The sequence below is a fragment of the Cygnus atratus genome, chromosome Z (genome assembly GCF_013377495.2).
Source record: "Cygnus atratus isolate AKBS03 ecotype Queensland, Australia chromosome Z, CAtr_DNAZoo_HiC_assembly, whole genome shotgun sequence".
NCBI classification, from domain to species: Eukaryota; Metazoa; Chordata; class Aves; order Anseriformes; family Anatidae; genus Cygnus; species Cygnus atratus.
This window is the reverse complement of record NC_066396.1, coordinates 36,350,536-36,369,471: the sequence shown is the minus strand read 5'-3', so window position 1 is coordinate 36,369,471 and position 18,936 is coordinate 36,350,536. Positions and strand designations below refer to the sequence as shown.

Below are 18,936 nucleotides of genomic sequence, written 5' to 3'. Positions count from 1 at the left end.
TCAAGTCTCTATGAAGCATTAGAAGCAAGATGAAGAACAGAGGATAGGCAGAAACAAAGCCATATTCAACAAAACAGTTTTTAAATAAAGTTTGCTCTCTCTCGAATAGTTCAGCAATTTCTCCATCTATAGATAGATGTAAAAACCCCATAGAACTTACATGTACACCATGTTTGTGTCTAAGTCAATGCACACAATGTCCTGTGGTGGATCATACAGATCAAAATACCGTGAATCAACTCCAACAATAAATGGAACAGGTGCACTGAGTACGGTGGCCAGAGACAAAGGACATAGGGGGATATATGGACATTGCCACTGAAATGGAAATATCATCTGAAGGAAAAATGAAATGAAATCAACTCATTAAAACAGGACAACAGACCTTGTACAGTATGAAACAGGTGAATTTGTTACATGCAGCATGTTGAAATTAAATTGCTAGGAACCTTGTTACTGTCAAAAAAGTGTCTTCAACTTTGATCACTTTTACAGTGCATTTCTTGCTTATCTATGCAAAAGCATTGATCATTTCAACAATTACAATAATTAGACATACTAGAGTGATTTAACTCAATGCTATTGCTAGGAAAAAATGATCATTTAATGCATCAATCATTTTAACTTACAAAAGCCTCATAGTAATTATGGCGTTTCCAACAATTTCCCTTGCTGCTGTACAGAACCCTTTGTACTTACAGCTACTACAGCTTCAGCAACTCCTGTCAATACAGCTGGTCTAAGAGAATGAAGGAGAATCTTGCCTTCTAATAACACAAAGAGTAGCAGGGTGGCACAGTTTTCTGGTCCAAGATTCATGAGTAGAGTACTGAAGTCTGCTCCACTAAGGTGCGGGTGGAAAGGAGGGAGGGGGAAAGAATGTTACAGGATTTAAATATTAAAAGTGAGAGTGAGGCACTTGTTGAATAATTCTTAGATTAAATTCAAAAAGTTGAATAACTCTTAGATATTTTATGTGTGGTAATAATAGTATTTAATAGCTACTACCTCAGTAGGAGACTTGTACTGCAACAGAAAAACCTAAATTCAAAATTACTGTTACAGAAACAAATGCCATAATATGCTACTGCTAACTGTGTGGTTTATGGCTCTCTCATATATGCACGGGTACCTTGTCTTCCTAACAGTAACACAGATCTAACTAGTTATCAGCTAATCCAAGCACAAAACAATACTATTAGTTTCGTAGGATGAGTTACTTCAAGCAAGAATAATGAATTACAGTATCTAATCTTAGTATCACTATATTAAATTCTAATACTAGTCAAGTATAATACATATAAATTTATATATAAATCAATAAATCCAGCATTCTCATACCAACATGCATTTGGTTTCTACAGTTTAATCTCCATTTCATTTCTTTGGACACTATACAGGCATTTAGGAACTTTAATGACATCTGTAGGAGTAGTAGAGGGGTGTAAAGTCTGTCCTTAAAAAAGTAATTACATGTTACTTTGCAATTTGGTGGCTAGCTACAATTTTTCCCTTAAGTGGCTGTGTAACAGCTGTGATTTAAACATGGGAACCTTCTGCATATACAACATTATATATAACATTTAAGGAAAAAAAATGTAAAAAAGGGTGAATTTTCTTTTTTTTTTTTTTAATTAAAAACAAAACCAAACAAACAAAAAATCATGTCATATTCATAGGGAACTCTAGCCCTGACGGTGTTATCCACAGAGATTGCATCAAGCCTCAATCACAAATATTAAGTTATAATTTTGAATTTTCAAAATGTTTGTGCACTTGGGCATTTATTGATTTCACATAATTGCTTAACATATATGTCTCCCTTGGAACCAAAAAGGGATAAATAGATCAAGATAACAAAAAGTCTATCTATGGTATTTAAAAAAAAGTGTTTACTACTTATATTCTAAAGATGTAAGATACTTAAATACATGTATTATTTCCTTACAGCCTCTTTCTTCAGGATAATCAGTAACACTATTCTTTCATAAGGGACAGGTCTATGTCATTAAAACAACACTGTCTAATATTTCAAATACATATTGAGCTTTCTGTTTATAAGATCTAATAATATTGAAATAGTGTTTGGCATTCTTCTATGCTTCATTTCTATTTGCCTTGGGATGGCTCAAGTACAATACGTTTAAAACATTGATAGTGGTACCTTAGTGGTAATGGTGTAGAAACTGGCTGAGACAATATTAATGCATCATGGGCAGAAAGCTGAAACACAAAATAGTTCATGATTGGCAAGAATAATTCCAAAGTTAGTGAAGTAAAATATTCCAGTGTAACTACCTATCCATAATATAATAAAATGCCTGGCAGACAGAGTCACAATGTCATGCAAGAAATGTGAATCAAAAACGTTTGGAGCTTTTGTTCACTAAGTCAACAGAGCTTGTATTAGTCACCAAAATAATTCTCAGAAGTTACAAGAAACAGTTTATGACTCATTGTTGAACATGTAGCTACTGCTAGGTGATTAAGCAGAGATCACAAGAGAGAGCGCCCCAGGGGACTAACATATGAACCACAGTACTTAGTGGACAAGTGAAAGAAAGATAGAAAACAAACAACCCCCAATGGCACAGTGCGAATGATGTCTATAAAATGAAAGACCAATATATGGCAGAAATTTCAAACATGCAACTAGGACGCTGCTGCAGTCTGTACCACCCAAAATCTGAAATAGCTTACTTTGCTAGGTTACCCCAGGTTTATAACAATGTAAGAGAAGGCTATTTCACCCATCTCATCCCATCTCCCTTCTAGCAGTTGGATATTCAAAGCTGAGTAAAAAGCCTAAAAGAAGAATCCAGACTTTCAAAGGCAAAATGGAGTATTATGATAATTAAAAATGAAAGTAAATGTTTTGCCTACCTGCACAAGAATTCTTGGCCTTTGTGGTGAAGGGAAAGGTATATTGTGCATAAAATGGGATATGTGCCTGAACAGAAGATAAGATGTTAGAAAACCAGCATTGAGGACTAAACAGGGACTGAAAACAATGTCACATATTGGATTTTGTATATACCATATGTTATAGAAGTACAGTTACAATTTATTTACTGTTTTGATAAGTTTAGGAGCCTATTTACACAAACTGAAAGAAAGAAGCCTCACTCACTCACATTTCATGAGTGAAAATTAATAGTGGCAGCTTCATATGTGCATGCAAAAGTTAAGAACACACTGGCCTTTAGGCAAACCATGTAAAAATCTCTGGTAGACTGTAAAAATCTCTGTAAAAATCTCTTCATGTTACAGAGTTTCTCATAAGGCTTACCCACGAGAAAGTATATGCTTCACTACCAGAAGCCAATGCAATTTTGAAGATAACAAGTTTTCAGTGAATTTTTGTGTTTGTTTTTTTTTTTTGAATCCCATACAATGAAAAGCATCCTCTATAAAGTTTCATATTTTTATACATACATATATATGGGGTGGGGGAGCAGGGAGGGGAAAGGGGTAAGGGAGCAGAAGGAAGAGGGAGAGAAACAGAATTCATCTGCAGTAGTTGCAGAGCTTCAATATGGACACATACACACTGCTAATGCAAAGAGTCCCTGAGCCTACATTTAATAACCTAAAATACAGGACTGCAAGTACTGGCATGTCTCTTATAGCTCAACCATTGTTCGTGTCTGACAAGTATAAAAGAAAATTACACAGGCTTGAAAAATTTTAACAAAAAAGCAATGGTAAAAATCTGCAAAAGCTATTCATTAAACAGAAGAAACTACGATTTCTCTCAGTGCAATCAGTAACAATGTAAGCTGTACAGGGCAACCAAGATAATGGTGGAAATGCAGCACTTATGAAAGTGTGACATATATATCAGATGACCACCTGAGCTGATATTACCATCTTTACATGTTAGCTTGAAAAATGTTTTACGTACTTTTCAATGGGAAGAGGATGAGGTCCAGAGACAGACAGTTTGTAGATGAACATAAGGAATTTTCGAAATGCTTCAAAGAAAGGCCAATGTGAGAGAAGGCAGATACATTTATTAGAATTGATGGACTTGGAAGTAACCACTTTCCTCTCTACAGCTGTCAAGAGACCCAGCTGCAATTGTTGCTTTTCTGTTAGCAGCTCCCGGGGATAAGGCTCATAAAACTGAATAGCAGCACCATAAACCTAAAAGATGCAGAAACACAACTGAGCAGACTCAGTATTTAACAGCAGTTTGGGTTACAATTTTTTAACTATTCATAAGTCATTGGTGTTTGCACACATAGTACAGTGGTTTTCTTAGTAGCTTGTGAAAACTATTTTTCATTTATATAACATACATTAAGCATCCTTATAAAGGAAATGTTAAATATTTTGGACTCTTGTGCCTCTCTTCCTTTTTGTCATGGCACCTTACTCAAAGTATTTATACTCAGTAAAATGAAAGGGAAGGAACCAAACTGCATTCCATAACAAAACCCTACCTATTAACTGTTACTGGTCAAAAAAATCACTTCAGAAAATGACTGTATGCCGTAACATTCTCTTATATTAACCACACTAAACAATTATTTTAGTTTTGACTTTATTTTAATCAAACTAAACAGGGACCAATCGTTTCTAATGTTCTTTTCTTACTTGCATAAGTTTCATAACTGACTGAATTATTCTAGCAAGTTCAGCAAAAGGAGAGCAGAGAGAGATGGATACCAGAGCATATGTTATTTCTGTGACAAATACTGGCAGCTACTGTATTCACCCTTGCAAATGAATTATTAGTATCTTGGAGAAACACTTTTTCTTGTTTGGCCATAGAGAAGTATATAAACTTCTCTGATAGGGGACTGAGAGAATGAAAGTTAAGCTGTCATCATTAATGGGGCCAAACTATTGTTTATTAGTCACAGACAGCTAACCACATATTACAGTCACTTACTCCCTTTTGTAGTTCACACACAAGTGCAGTTGGCAAGCTGAAGCAACAGCTGAGAGATCAACCTCCAAAAAGCACTCCCTTGTTTTTATCAGGTAGTGCTAATCCTGTAGTCTTTGTCTGCATATAGCAGACACTAACTTCTTACACGTGGGCTGAGTCATGCAGCACATTTTTGTTGCCTGTGGGTGCTGCTGGGCTTTGTAAAGATTCCACGGACTGTTGGTGTTCTAAGTTTATCAGTTCATGTGAATTCTGACAGCATCATTAGTTGCAGGAGATCACCAGTTCTTGACCACCTTTCACATACTGCCTCTCAGCATGTAGATTTCTGCTCTTCTGTTGTTTTCTGATAACCATCTTCCTGCCCATACACACAGACACCTGCACAGCCAATTCATACAAATTCACACAGAACCAGCTTTTGATGTAATCATGGGAAAAGCACAACTACTTCAACATTTCTAACACACGGTAAGTAAATATCACCTTCACGTGTAGGCTACATTTCTGTTGCTGGGAAGTTTTCATGAAAGAACAGAGAAATCCATGCCTTGTGATTTTAGGTTTGCTAAGCATATAGTTTTGCTTATATGGGTCTAAACAGCACAAACTCTTCCATCTATTTCCTGTTTTGGTTTACCTCTGCCTCATAAGAACACTTACGACATACAGTTTTATAAGTGAAATATTTAACAATTTCTTTAGTACTATTTATCAAATACAGAAGAGATGATGCCTATTTTATCTCCTTATCAGACATTTAAATTAAAAGCAAAGAACAGTCACAATGTGCAGCCATACCTTTTCTGCAGAAGAACAGGTCAGTACAAACGTTGAGAACACTGGTAGTGGATATTTGGTTTGAGGGTCCCAGCATTCAATAGTAGCTCCCATAGGAAGGCAGAAGAGAGGTACAGATTCTGACAATGGGAATGACTCATAGTTCTCTTGAGGGTATCTGAAAATTAAGCCTTTGTTATGGGAGAAGTAAAAGTTAGTGAATTTGCTCTGGAAGCCCTAAATAATGTAAGCTATATATTTTCCACAATACAGAGATACGTCTGTTGCTTATCTGGACTTACTAACTTAAGATTGCATCCACAGAAGAAGAAAGTCTCTAATTTAACAGTGAGACTAAATCATCCATGTAACAATCATTTAGAAATTGTACGTGAATACTTAATATTTCCTTTCAATAACAGCTCAATTACCAGTACATAGTTAAAGCTTATTACTGAAGATTTTGACTTTAAATCAGGCATGAACTTGTGCTATTTAAATGTGCCACTGAAACAGATTTTATTACAAAGAAATTCCTATGAAGAAAGAGCTAATTATCTATTGGGATAGCAGTACAAGTATCTCCACTGAAAAGAGGATGAATTAGGTCTGTATTTTCTGCTGAGTTAATGTGTTCAATCTAAACAAATTGTTGCCCCATATTCAGAAGTATATTTAAGTCTTCCTTGTAGAAAATGAGTCCACAATCATCAGTTTACTTCTGCTGTTCATCCAACTTTTTTAATGGTACACTGACTTTGTTATTCTATGTTTTTCGTTTCTACTTAATAGTTTACTCTAAAAGGAACTTATTCCATTTAACGCTCAGTAGAAACTTTTGGAAGTTTTTCTTGACTTCTGGAGGAAAAAAATCTGTGGCAATGCATTAAATTTTTTTAAAAAGACAGAAAATCTTTCTTTTCCTTTAAATCTTTCTCATTTATTGCTCAAAGTATTTTCACATCCCTTTAATAAGAAAGGAGTGAATAGCTCTGGAGCTGAAATAAATGAACACATTTAAATTTCCAATTAAAGACATTGCATTAACTGTGAGGCATGGAAGGAAATATGAATAAGGTTGATTGGAATTTTCAATTACTCTTCCTTCTCCTTCACCACCAACACAAGACACAAACTATGAAGTCATTTGTTACATATGAAATGCCTGCTAGACTTTTCATTTAAACTCCTAAGCCACCTAACCTGTCATGATACACACTGAGTTAATACAAAACAATGCTGTTTCTATTAAAGCTTTTTGTTTGTTTGTTTGTTTTTCCTGGAAAAAAGTGAGGAAAGCAAAATTTCAATTTCAATTGACATGCTCTATGAAAAGAATTTTGACAGACAACACTTACCTTTTAAAATTTTTATTTGAATTCAAGAAGGTATCTGAATCTTTATGTTAACATGCTTAGATGGTCTGCTTCTAAAATTACTTACCAGCTTTATACGCTATGGAGTTAGAAGCTGGCACAGACTTCTTATAACAAAGGTATACACTGGAACCCCACTGGAAGACACAAATTTCATCTTGGAGCAAACAAAGACAACAACAGGCACCACAGAAATCAAGTATAAGCATTTGAATATACTCCCACTTACAAACAGAGAAGAAATTTAACTAAAACGTGTTACAGAATAAAATTACTGTTTGGCTGCTGAGTGCATTTAACTCAAGGAATGTAGAATTCACCCCTTCCGCATTCTTAGAGATTACAGATTTACATAAAATAATCATACCACCACACTGTTCTTTGACTTATTTCCACGTAAGAACAGGGAAAAGTGAAGCAGATTATTTGCAGCTTTCACACACTACATTTTCTCGGTTATACAAAATAAGACACTCATGGGTAGTGAAATTCTAAACACCTCCAGTGTTTAATTAATTAATTAATTCACCTGAAGCCTTTAACATACTTCCATAAACTGCCTATTTGCATAGTCTTTTTGCAGTTTGCCTACCATTTGAAAAAAATCATATACTTCAGCCCGAGAGAACTGAACACAAACCAGACTAAATACAAGCAAACATTTAAAAAAAAGTGTAAGCAGTAATTATCATTCTTACACATCTTTGTAACATGGTCTTAATAACAACAAAGAAAAAAAATTTGTTTCATCCTATGAGTATCAGCATCACCAAACAAACAAAAATCCTAAAAAGAGTACCCAGACATGAATATGCAAACTAAAGTAGTAATCACTTTTGAAGGAAATTCCTAACACAAAAGGAAAAAATCAGTGTAACACAATACAAAATTGAAGTCTCACGCGAGGTATATAGAATGAAACAATTATGATGCAGCCATAGAACACCATCTTAACAGTGCTGGGAAAAGTTCAAAGTGCTCCTCCTCCTCTTTTGTTTGTTTGTTTGCTTGTTTGCAATTAAAAAAAAAAAAAGGTAAAAATACTTAACACTTGAATACTCACCATACCACAATTTAAATTCTTATCAACTTTGCAGAATGTATGAGGAGGGGTTTCTCCTTTGCTGGTAACAATAACACAGATATCTGTCACTGCCAATGAATTTTGAGGTCGTATTGGAGGAGCCCTTCGATATGTGATAAAGATCCTCTGAGAAGACGTTGAACTATTGTTAACATTAGCACAACGACCATAAGGAGTTGCTTGAATCACCTCACAGCCTGAAATGATACGTTCCTTGCCTTCATACAGAACTCTGCAGACAGGAAGGAAGCAAAATATTACACACGTTCAGGTACATATGAAATTACTTAGGCAAATGTACAGAAATAGTCCACTCGGTGGCAATTGCCTAGCACAACAGATCTGAGCATTTCTTAGAAATTATTTCCATCACTTAAAAAAAAAATTAAAAAGGCAACAACAATAATAAAATTAAAGAAAAATAACAACAAAATATAAAAGTCTGCTTCCCACATCAATTTTAAACTAAACTAACCAGGGAAAAGGAAAACCAGTAAGGATTTACGTTCATAGTTTGGCTAACATTTCTTAGTCTATAACAAAAAATAAATTTTAAAAAACAGACAAAAAATAATATTTTGGACTATAGAAAAGATAGAAATAATAACTACAGTTATTCCTGTATTCCTGGAAACCAGAATACATGATACATGTCCATACTGCACCATTTACATGTAATCTGGACTATTTTGGCCAGATCACTAGATTAGATCTCTATATTTGAGGTATGGGGCACCCACAGCTTCTCTGGGCAGCTTGTGCTAGTGGCTCACCACCCCCATAGTGAAGGATTTCTTCCTAACATCTAATTTAAATCTCCCCTCTTTTGGTTTAAAGCCATAACCCCTTGTCCTATCATGTTTAATCAAAAAAACCTTTTTAGCTTATACAGATCCAGCAGTTCTCAGAATTTTCAAAGTAATATACCACAAAGCTTTTAAAAACCCCTTGAAGATTATTGACCATCTTTAAACTAGAGTATAAAAACATGATTCCACAGAACAAACATGTATCTTGTCATAGTATTGAGGACATACGTTGACTACAGCCCTAGAATTCTTTAATAAAGCAAAAGGAATCACACAGGTTGGTACCTATCAGGCTGCCATATAAATTTGGTCAGCTACTTCATGCGGGACAATATCCTTCACCTTTAACAATTTTTTCAGTTGTAGATTCTTCTCCAAACATTTTTGCTACATTTAAAACAATGTGTAAACAGTATGATCTTTTTGAACCTGAGTTAAGTGTTCCTGAGTTACAACATTAGTTTTAATATACTACTCCACTGGTTTGCGATACATTTACAGAAAGTACATGTTATCCAAATGACTTCCAAGCCACATACTTATCTGGAAAAAGATGTATTTTGCTCTTCTTATTGGGCTGTCTACTTTAGCAAGATAAACAAAAAACAAAAACAAACAAAGAAACAAACCCACGTGCAGCTGTCAAGTCACCTTCATTCAGGTGTCTGCATAAAGAGTTTACGTAATCTCTTCACATCACTGCCTCACATTAATGATGAAAGGATATTAACAGACCAGTCTCCAATGTCAGCTTCAGTTAAAACACATTAAATCTAAATAAAACTGAATTAAAACTCAGTAATTTAAAGCTATTCCAGAACCATTTGTAAGCTGACAGCTTTTGAGAAGGAACATCATATTAATTAGACAATTCCAGCAGTTCAGTTTAAAAGGTTTACAAGTACTCTCAGAGAGATATTTAAAGACTGTAGAGTTTCATTTGTGCAAATACTTCTAAAAGCTAAGGGGGCTGACCAGTTTTAAAGGCTGCAGCAGTGGAATGACCTCCTCTCAAAAGCAAGAAGAAAAAAAAAGCAGCCCTCATCTCTACACATACACCAACAGAAGTATTAATAACATACCATTTCCTGACCTCACACATAGTAGGGAGTTTAAGAAAAACAAACAGAACAAACCCAACACCCATGGATCATTCAAAATAAACAATGTTTTTAATGATTCAGATCAAAACATTCAAAGTGATGCATGAAATATTTAACATGACACCCTATACATACAAAGTCCTCAATACAAGAATAAGTTTGCATCTACTTGTTTCAGCTTCCCAATGTCTGCCTTCGGGTTAATTAGTATTAATCGGGATAAGATTTGTTTCCTGTTTCAGCTTTTGCCCTCATCCTAAGTGCACCTTACTTACTACATTATTTCATCAACTTCTATTCTACAACATACTCTATCAGTAAAGTTCCATTCCAAGCAAAATGTCACCTACAGTTTCCTCTAGATGTTAGGTCTTTTATTTCTAAGTAAGACCAAGAACTCTGTTATCTGTTTGCAAGGCTGTGTGTGTAATGTTGCAAGCCTAAGTTCTCTCTCTGACCAGTTTTGCTGATTTAAAGTATTGTCACCTGGTATCAGGTAACAATGCTTAGATAAGACCTTCTTGCAGATCAGTTAAAAGCCATAATCCACAGAAACCGGGCTTCTGGAAAACCATTTCAAAAATACGCCCACTGTTGCAAAATTGCATAGTGTGGGCCTGCTCTTCAGCTTGACTCCTCCTTGAGTTCTAACTACATTTCTGCCTTTTAGATTCCTTATGCTCTATAACTCTTTACAACAACTCTTCTTATCTCATTTAAGAGAAGGCAGTGCACTAATGTTAGATAATAAAGGAGCTAAAATGAATACACTAGGCAGTAGGAGTGTCAGAGGCTGGATCAAGCAGAGGAAAAAGATTTGAGTTCTATTTTCTATTCCTACTGCCACCACTATTATTATTTATCTTAACATACAAGTGATTAGTTTCCTCTTTATTATCCTAGGCTGTTCCAAATGCCCTACTGCAGTTGCCACATGAGTGAGTTTTAAGGAACAATGGAAGATGATGGCTATTGAGAACATCCTCCGTTTTCTCTTATGCTCCCTGAACTTCAGGTTCACTTTTGTTTCTAAAATATATCTCTAGTGAAGAAAAGCATTTGCTCAATCAATATTACTGTAAACACTTTCAGAAAACAGTTACACAGAATGAGACGCATCCATGGCACAGAACCACTAACTACCTAATTAAGAAATTTAGTATTTCTTAATTTACACAATGGAAGTTACCTAACTTTAACTTTACTCAGTAAGAGAAGAACCTCTGTATTAGACAAATCTAAGACTCTCTCCTTAGTCTCTTCCACAGTAAGTGTAACAACAGCAAAATTACTTAGACTTTTTAAAGCATTTTTCTGTCAAGTTTTCTTCCATTTAAGAGACAAGTTCTGGAACTCTCACCCATTCCTAACAACTGACACTCAATGAAGAGAGATCTTGTTGCAAAGTCCCACAGCACTTAAACTCAAGCAAATCTCAAATCTCATTTTCCCTGACATTCCAGAAGAGGCAACGATTATTTGGAAAGAAAGTAACAGAATGACTAGCAGCTGAATTATTTACAGGCATATAAACTTAAAATACTGAATTTTAGAGCTATATATATGAAAAGGATCTTAGGGATCATTATTCTAGGATCAAACCTTTATTCTTCCAACTAAAAACAACCGCAGCAAATGCAACATTCAGAGGAATGGTAAATGGTTTAACTGTGTGCAAGTGAGCAGCTGCAACAGGAACTCACTACCAGCTTACAGATCCTTCAGCTTAAGAGCCAGTAGAAGAATTGGAAGGTCTGGGGATAGGAGTGAAAGAGGGTAGAAGGCACTGAAACACAGAACACAAGGAAAATGACACAGAATCAGTGGAGAACACCCTCATCTCCCCCCTTCCTCTAAACAGCATTTGTTTAACCTGTTTCCCTAAAAATAGCCCTGAAAGAAATATATATACATACATTTATCAATAATTATTTGTATACTCAAACCGCATGATAACTCTGCTTTAAAGATATATATTAACCCATAAACACATTTATTTACAACTCTAAATTGTATATTTGCTATATAATACCATAACTGTAGATTTAATGTATTTACATTTATTTTATATTTATGTTATTTTATAAGCAGTTGTATTAAAGTAGTATATGTAACATTTACATAGAAGTTGTTTGTATATATACATATATAGGCCAGTCAGTCTCACCTCTGTGCCTGGCAAAATCATGGAGCAGATCCTCCTGGAAACTCTGCAAAGGCACATGGAAAATAAGGAGGTGATTGGTGACAGCCAACATGGCTTCACTAAGGTCCCTTTGAATCCAAACCATTCTATGATATATGTATATATATAAACAGCATCTAACTATGCATTTGACCCTTTTAAGGGATATAATCTTCCTCTACTTACTACATCCATTCAGAATGTCAGCTGAATTAACAGATACTTAAGGCTCAATGCTAAAACATTATTTCACACTTTTTTTTTATTAAAAAAATATATTAGAGAACAGAAGAAATTAGCCTTCCGACCGTACATTTGACTTGCTTATACTACCTCTCTTGCCCAAACTCCACATTTATTTGAACATACTGAAATTTACAAAAAAAGTTTGCTCTAACCATCTCTTGAATGTAGTTGCAGAACAGCAGGAGCAGCAAGGGGAAAACATTCATATGCATCACTGCTCAGAGAGAAAAGCCTGCCATTACTTGTTAGTTATAACACCCTAACTAGATCTGTGTAAAACAAAATATAGAATAAATGCTCGCCAAACACAATAGTTTTCCACCCATCATTTAAAACAGAGTATCTGCCCAGGAAGCTCATAGTCAGTCAACTATTTTCCTGTTTTGCTTATCAGATATTCCCTGTGAAACCAATTCCAGCATCTATTGTAAAGTTAAGGGGGACATGAAAATACACGTGTACTAGGAGAGTCCCTTCCATAAAGGCATATGCTGGAGATTACCGGTTTAAATATCACTTTTAGGAATTATCCCCTCTACTAATTTTTCCTCTTACTAAAACTTTGAATTATATGACAAAGTTCATAATAGCATGCTGAAACTCTACGCGTTCAAATCTCATTATAACAGTTATCTTGCAGTTTCAGTCACACACATGGAAAACAACTATTTTAAAATCACTGTTTCACTGAAGAGTATTAGAACACAGCTTAGATAACCAAGATGAAATAAAATTGGAATATATGAGGTTAATTATACAACTTGAACTACAATCCTTAGACCACAGATCTTGTCACATAACTTATTTCATTACTAAGATTTCACTACTAGTTTTTTCCAGACTGGACTCTACTTCTCAGCTAGCACTCATATACTGGAGGTCAAAAGCAGAGCACATAGGTGTTGTGCTTGACATGCTTAAACTTACAAATGAAATTAACTAAACTTACACGTTTGGTACAGACACATTCTTTACTTTATTTTTCAGTGCTTATTTAATAAGGAAAACCACACACCTTTCTTAGTTTACCACAACTGTAGCAGTCATGATCCCTCCCTCCCCCATCTTCTGTTTTCTTTTTATCCAGCAATTCTACATCATCCTTATCCAACCCAGAGAAGTAACGGTTCTATATAAGCAGGTCAGACAATACTGCAGTGCTTCATGAGTTATTATAGATGGAGAATTACCTCAAGATGCTAGTATCACAAAGTATAATCTTCAGCACCTCAAGACTTTGGGGGACTTTTTTGATCTTGCTCCTGAATATTTATACTTAACCCAGTATTCTGTAAGTAATAAAATCAGTTCAGAGCTTCACTGTCCTCCGTCATTTATTAGGCACTAAACTTCCAGTACTCTTAATGACCAACCACACCACTCAGTCACGTCCACTCTGCTTTTTTTCTTCTCTACAGCTTACCAGTCTAAATTCTCACTTTTTTTCAATAGAGAAACTATATAGATAATTAATTTGATAAAACCTCAAGTATATTCATCTGACTTCAACAAATGTTTAAGTTTATTAAGCTATATACCTCCAAAACTATTTACAGAGACACAGATGTTCCCAAACTTACTTTGCCAAAAGCAATTGCAGCAGCAACTTGCAGCCAAGCACACATGTAAGATAATACAGAAAATTGTTGACGTCTCAGGAAAACAAGAGACAGAAAACTGATATTCAGATCAGCTCTACTGCTAGTACTGATTTCAGAGCTAAGAGTTACCAAATTCCATAGGAAAAAAAAAATAGCTTTATACCGTAAAGACTGAATCTTAAAAAAAAAAAAAAAAAAATCATTTCTTCAGCTTTTGTAAGTTGCAAAAAGCAGTCTCAGACACTCTAGAAATGGGCATAAAAGACTGCGATTTCAGAATTAAAGAAGTTTTGGAGATAAGTAACAAACAGATTTCTCCACTCTGAAAGTCCACACTGAAAGTTTACCAAATTAAACCATAAGTTCTGGTTTAGACTTCATGGAAAAAAATGTTCACATTTCTGGAGAAGAACAAAAAGGTTTTGATTTATTGGTTATGAGAGTATAATCATTACGAATTATTGCAGGTAATCACAAGAAAATTTTAGGTAATTTCATGGAATTTATAAATACCATAGACATGTTGTTGCAATACAGTAAAATATACTTCAGGTTTTCAAATACAGTACTAGTAACTCTTCAGAAACTTATGCATCAGACAAAAAAAAAAGTGTGTTTTTTGGAATACAAGTCTGATTAGAGTTGTCAAGAGACTACATAATCAATCAAGTGTTTGCAGACAACCATGTCAGAACTTGTAAGCAACCTCAAAAATACTGTAATCTGACAGTAATGCAGGCTACAAGAATCTTGGTAAACGGATTATTTTTAGATCTTTATTTCAGTGTTCTACCATTTTTAAGTGGTATCTATCTTGAAGTGAATTTCACATAATAGCATTTTAGTTGTCTTCTCAGGTCATCATTTCCAGATGAAACATTACAGTTTGGGTTTTGAACTATACCATTTCTATACATCAATTTTGTACTGTTTTCTTACCTTTCATAAAACTGCAGCAGAGAATTTCTCAGATTTGATTTGCTCCATAATATCTTTTTAAGCTAAAACAATATCATATAATTTTAATCTAAAACACTGTAATTCCTTCTAAAAAGGCAAGTTCACTAGAAGACTGACATGTTTTTTGAACTTATTTCAAAATGAAAATGCTACATGGATATAAACACAATAAACAGTATATATTCAAAGTGCATATGCTTTCAGAAGCTTTCTCACATCTGTTTTCAGCATCGTCTGTGAAGAGTAAGATTTGATCATTACTGAAGGAGTAGTTATATTATTGAAGTATAGTTACAAAAGTCTCACCCAATGTCAGTAAGAGGTGGTTTGTCTCGGCCTCTCTTGTAGCAGAGAAAAAGTTCAGGGCTCTTAAGACTTCCATAGTTTAGGTTGGCTTGAAGGGCTGTAGGGGTAGCTTCAACACAGGTGTATCCCTCTGGGACAGTTTCACCAGCTGATTTAATGATCACAGCAATGTCAGTAATTGGAGCCTTTGGACCAGTTGACTTTGTTTCCTGGCGGCTTATTTCTTGGTCCAGGAGGGTTGCAGTATCTGTATCAGTGAGTCCTGCCACTACAAAATAGTCAGCCACTCGTGGACCTTTGTCTTCTATCATGGTTATGTTAGTACTTCCTGGAGAAAATAAAGAGAAAGAAATCAAACAGTCTGCTTTCAAGATAAATCCCTTCCCTAAACATGTATCAGAATTTGAAACATTTGAAGAAGGTTCAGCAAATCAAAAAATTCCATGTAGGCTTTAGAGATTTCAAGAAAATTCTAGGGAAATCCAAAACAAACTTTACTTTATGCTGCTCAAAAAGATAACTTTGTAATTTATTAGATTCCAGTTCTAGTGCCATAATAGACATGTTTTGGCACGAATAACATTAAATTCCTAAGTTTCTCCCTTCAAAGTTCCTAACACAGCAGCTACACAGAAAATTGCTTAGCATTACCTATTAGACCATTCAAGCTCTTCACATGCCTTAAATTAATTCAGGTACCCCTAACTAAAAGCATCTCTATTTTTCTGGCATTACTTTGTGAGTAATTTGACTACAGAATCTTGCCTTTTTTTTCCTCCCCTTCAGAATACAGAACAATTCAAAGTACATGCTCACTAGTTTATCATCTACACATTTCATCCATTTTGCTTCATAATTTAGACCTAACAGCACAGTCTTGAGACATTCAGCTGGCAAGTATAACATCTGGAAATCATTTACAGAAATCACACATCCAAACCCACATTTCATCAGCTGATCAAGCTGTACACATCATTGCTCAGCTGCACATTCCAAATCTGGAAAGAGTTGCTCTCCCAACACCCAGTGATGTTCACTAAGCATCTGATTTTAAAATACGCAATGCAATTTTCTCTTAACAGCAAAAGTGGCTGACAGACTATATTTAAATTTCACAAATACAATTACAAGTATTGGATTTCATGAAATAACTATCCTTTTAAAAGCCAATTGAGAATTATTTAAACAGCTACCAAGCAAAAACCTGAATAATGTCATACCCCTTCAGTGAGGCAGGGGACACCTTCTTTTAGATGCCCCTATTTCTGTCACCAGATTTCTGGGGATCCCATCTATATAGGTAAACAAGACCAGAAGTCTTGGCTTCCATCTTTGAAAACAAGTCTGCCACAACTCCAAGGTCCTAGCTGCCAAGGAGTTGTGGTCCATGAGCATTACTCATTAAGTGCATTAAAAATGAGAAGTGTCTCATTCAAAATATGCTTACTGCCCTGATAATTGCAGAAACACTAGCCTCCATTAGCAGAAAGGTGGTTTGAGGAAAAGATTATAAACCTATTCTCTGCAACATGCCTTCTCCTCCGGTTCTTACTCTGTTCTTACCAAAGTCGTCCAGGAAAGGTATTTTCCCTCTTTACAATTTACAAGATTTCTAAAGCTGGTTATCAAAAACATTGATTGGACAGCTGAAGAAAAAAACCAAAACAAACAAAACCAAGACAATGAGTTATTCATCCTGCATGGTTACTATCAAATGGTAGCATAAGAATACACAACTAAGGCACCAACCACTATATTGCAAGGTGCTGTAGAACAAGATGAAGGGGGGGCGGAGATAAGACATTCATATTCATGCAAATTTGAAGTACATCTATACTGTAAATAACTCAATTTTTGGCTTTCTAACATTGAAATTACAACTTTTCAAATCCATCTGGAAGAAGAAAGCCTACACCCCTTAGAAGACTTCTCTTCTGTAATATTTTCCCACAGTAATTTTCACAACATTGACTGAGTGTTCTCTAAACACTTTGGTTAACAGCTTTTACAGGATAATCCACAGATCCTGGGAAGAGACACAAAAGTGTTTGACTGCCTTGAAAATGGGAAAGCCGTGGTACAGCACTAACATGACTGAGTTTTCTGGTCAATAAATAAATAAATATATAGACACATATGCATATATAATATATGCATGCCTGATCAACAGGAACAATGTAGTGTATTCAATCTCATCAACTGTTCTGTGCCTGGGTCTCCTGAAGGACAATAAAATGACTCAAAAGCCATAATTACTTGTTAAGCTTCTGAATGACTTTCAACTGCACAACTTTGAACAGTTTATCCTTCTTGACAACATAAATAACATTACATTAATGAAAAAGCTCTTCACAGGTAAGTAAATCATCATGAAATGTGGGGATTAATGGCTTCAGTTTAATCTCATATAAATTAGTGCTTCCATTAAAAAAAAAAAATCCCTCCTTATACTGCTACTGCTCACTCCCACCTTTACTTTCGACCAGAACCAGAGTTTGTGGAACCAAAAATGAACTGGAACAAGAACTACTCTGGCTGAACACTAACCTGGCAAAGACTGCTTAGGGTTCAACCAAAGCAGTTCTCCAGTGATTCACTGTGTCAACACAAACAGCAGCGTAATGCCCCTTTCAGCAGCAGCACTGACTTGCACTGGATTAATCATAAAACTGCACAGTCTAAGATATTTCAGTTTACCTCTCAGATGCCTGGACTTGTTCACAGATTTATAAAAATAAATAAGGAAATAAACCAACCTCTCCCTGCTCCCTTTAAAAGAAGGGCAAGTCCCATGCCAGAATATCTCATATTGTGGAAAGTACTGGTTGCACTTGACATAAGTGATACCAAATTACTGGAACATGATGCTAAAAATAGCAAAATGGTTGGCATCATCTAAAGGGTTTTACTAAAAACAAAATTGTTGTTAAAATGATCCAGTCTTTTACTACCCACTCCAAGGTCACACAGCGCAGTATGATTTTATATTTTTCTCTTAGCCATAGTTATGTTTTAGTTCATAGAAACTCTCTGTAACATGTGGCAGGTAGAAGTCAGTCACCAGACAATTCGGCTCAGAAACTTGGCACACAAGCCTCGTCTGTCAGCACAACACTTGGGGAGTTTGTCAAAATGTTCTGAGACGCTCACAGCAGTTCCCTTCCTTTTCCACGAGGATAAGTAAGGTTTCAAGTAATCACTACAACACAGCTCTTCGAGAACATATTCTCCTATTTCAGAGAGATTTAAAGCAACAGATCTCTCAAAAGAGACCTTGAATATATAGCTCTTAATTAAGCCATGGCCATCTTCTTAAATGCAAGATTGTATAAACGTAAGTACACGCTAAGCTACAAATTACCAGATAGCCACCAAAACAAATAAAAACAGATCTTCAGCAGGCTTCAGTTAGTCTGAGAATATTTCGCTTTCAGAACTGCAGGAAAAAGAAAAAAAGTGTGACTTGTAGGGCAGCAAGATGAATTCACTGCTATTTTCCAGTATTTTTGTAATACTTCACACAAGAATTAGCCGGAACACTACTCTCAATTGACAAGGAAACAAACATACTTGCAAAGGACCTTTTATC

At 35.3% G+C, this 18,936-nt stretch overlaps 1 protein-coding gene across 4 annotated transcripts in view; it reads right to left on the bottom strand.

Moving 5' to 3' along the window:
* DENND4C (DENN domain containing 4C) overlaps positions 1 to 18,936 on the bottom strand; it is a 77,383-nt gene that overhangs the window by 38,646 nt on the left and 19,801 nt on the right. For all 4 annotated transcript variants that reach the window (XM_035558612.2, XM_035558609.1, XM_035558610.1 and 1 more), the window contains 9 exons: positions 15,348 to 15,675; positions 8,117 to 8,369; positions 7,121 to 7,190; positions 5,699 to 5,868; positions 3,905 to 4,146; positions 2,884 to 2,950; positions 2,165 to 2,223; positions 700 to 844; positions 161 to 336 (listed from right to left, as the gene is read on the bottom strand). In XM_035558612.2, coding sequence (XP_035414505.1) covers positions 161 to 336; positions 700 to 844; positions 2,165 to 2,223; positions 2,884 to 2,950; positions 3,905 to 4,146; positions 5,699 to 5,868; positions 7,121 to 7,190; positions 8,117 to 8,369; positions 15,348 to 15,658 — 1,493 coding nt within the window. In that variant the 5' untranslated portion in view covers positions 15,659 to 15,675. The remainder of the gene's footprint in view (positions 1 to 160; positions 337 to 699; positions 845 to 2,164; positions 2,224 to 2,883; positions 2,951 to 3,904; positions 4,147 to 5,698; positions 5,869 to 7,120; positions 7,191 to 8,116; positions 8,370 to 15,347; positions 15,676 to 18,936) is intronic.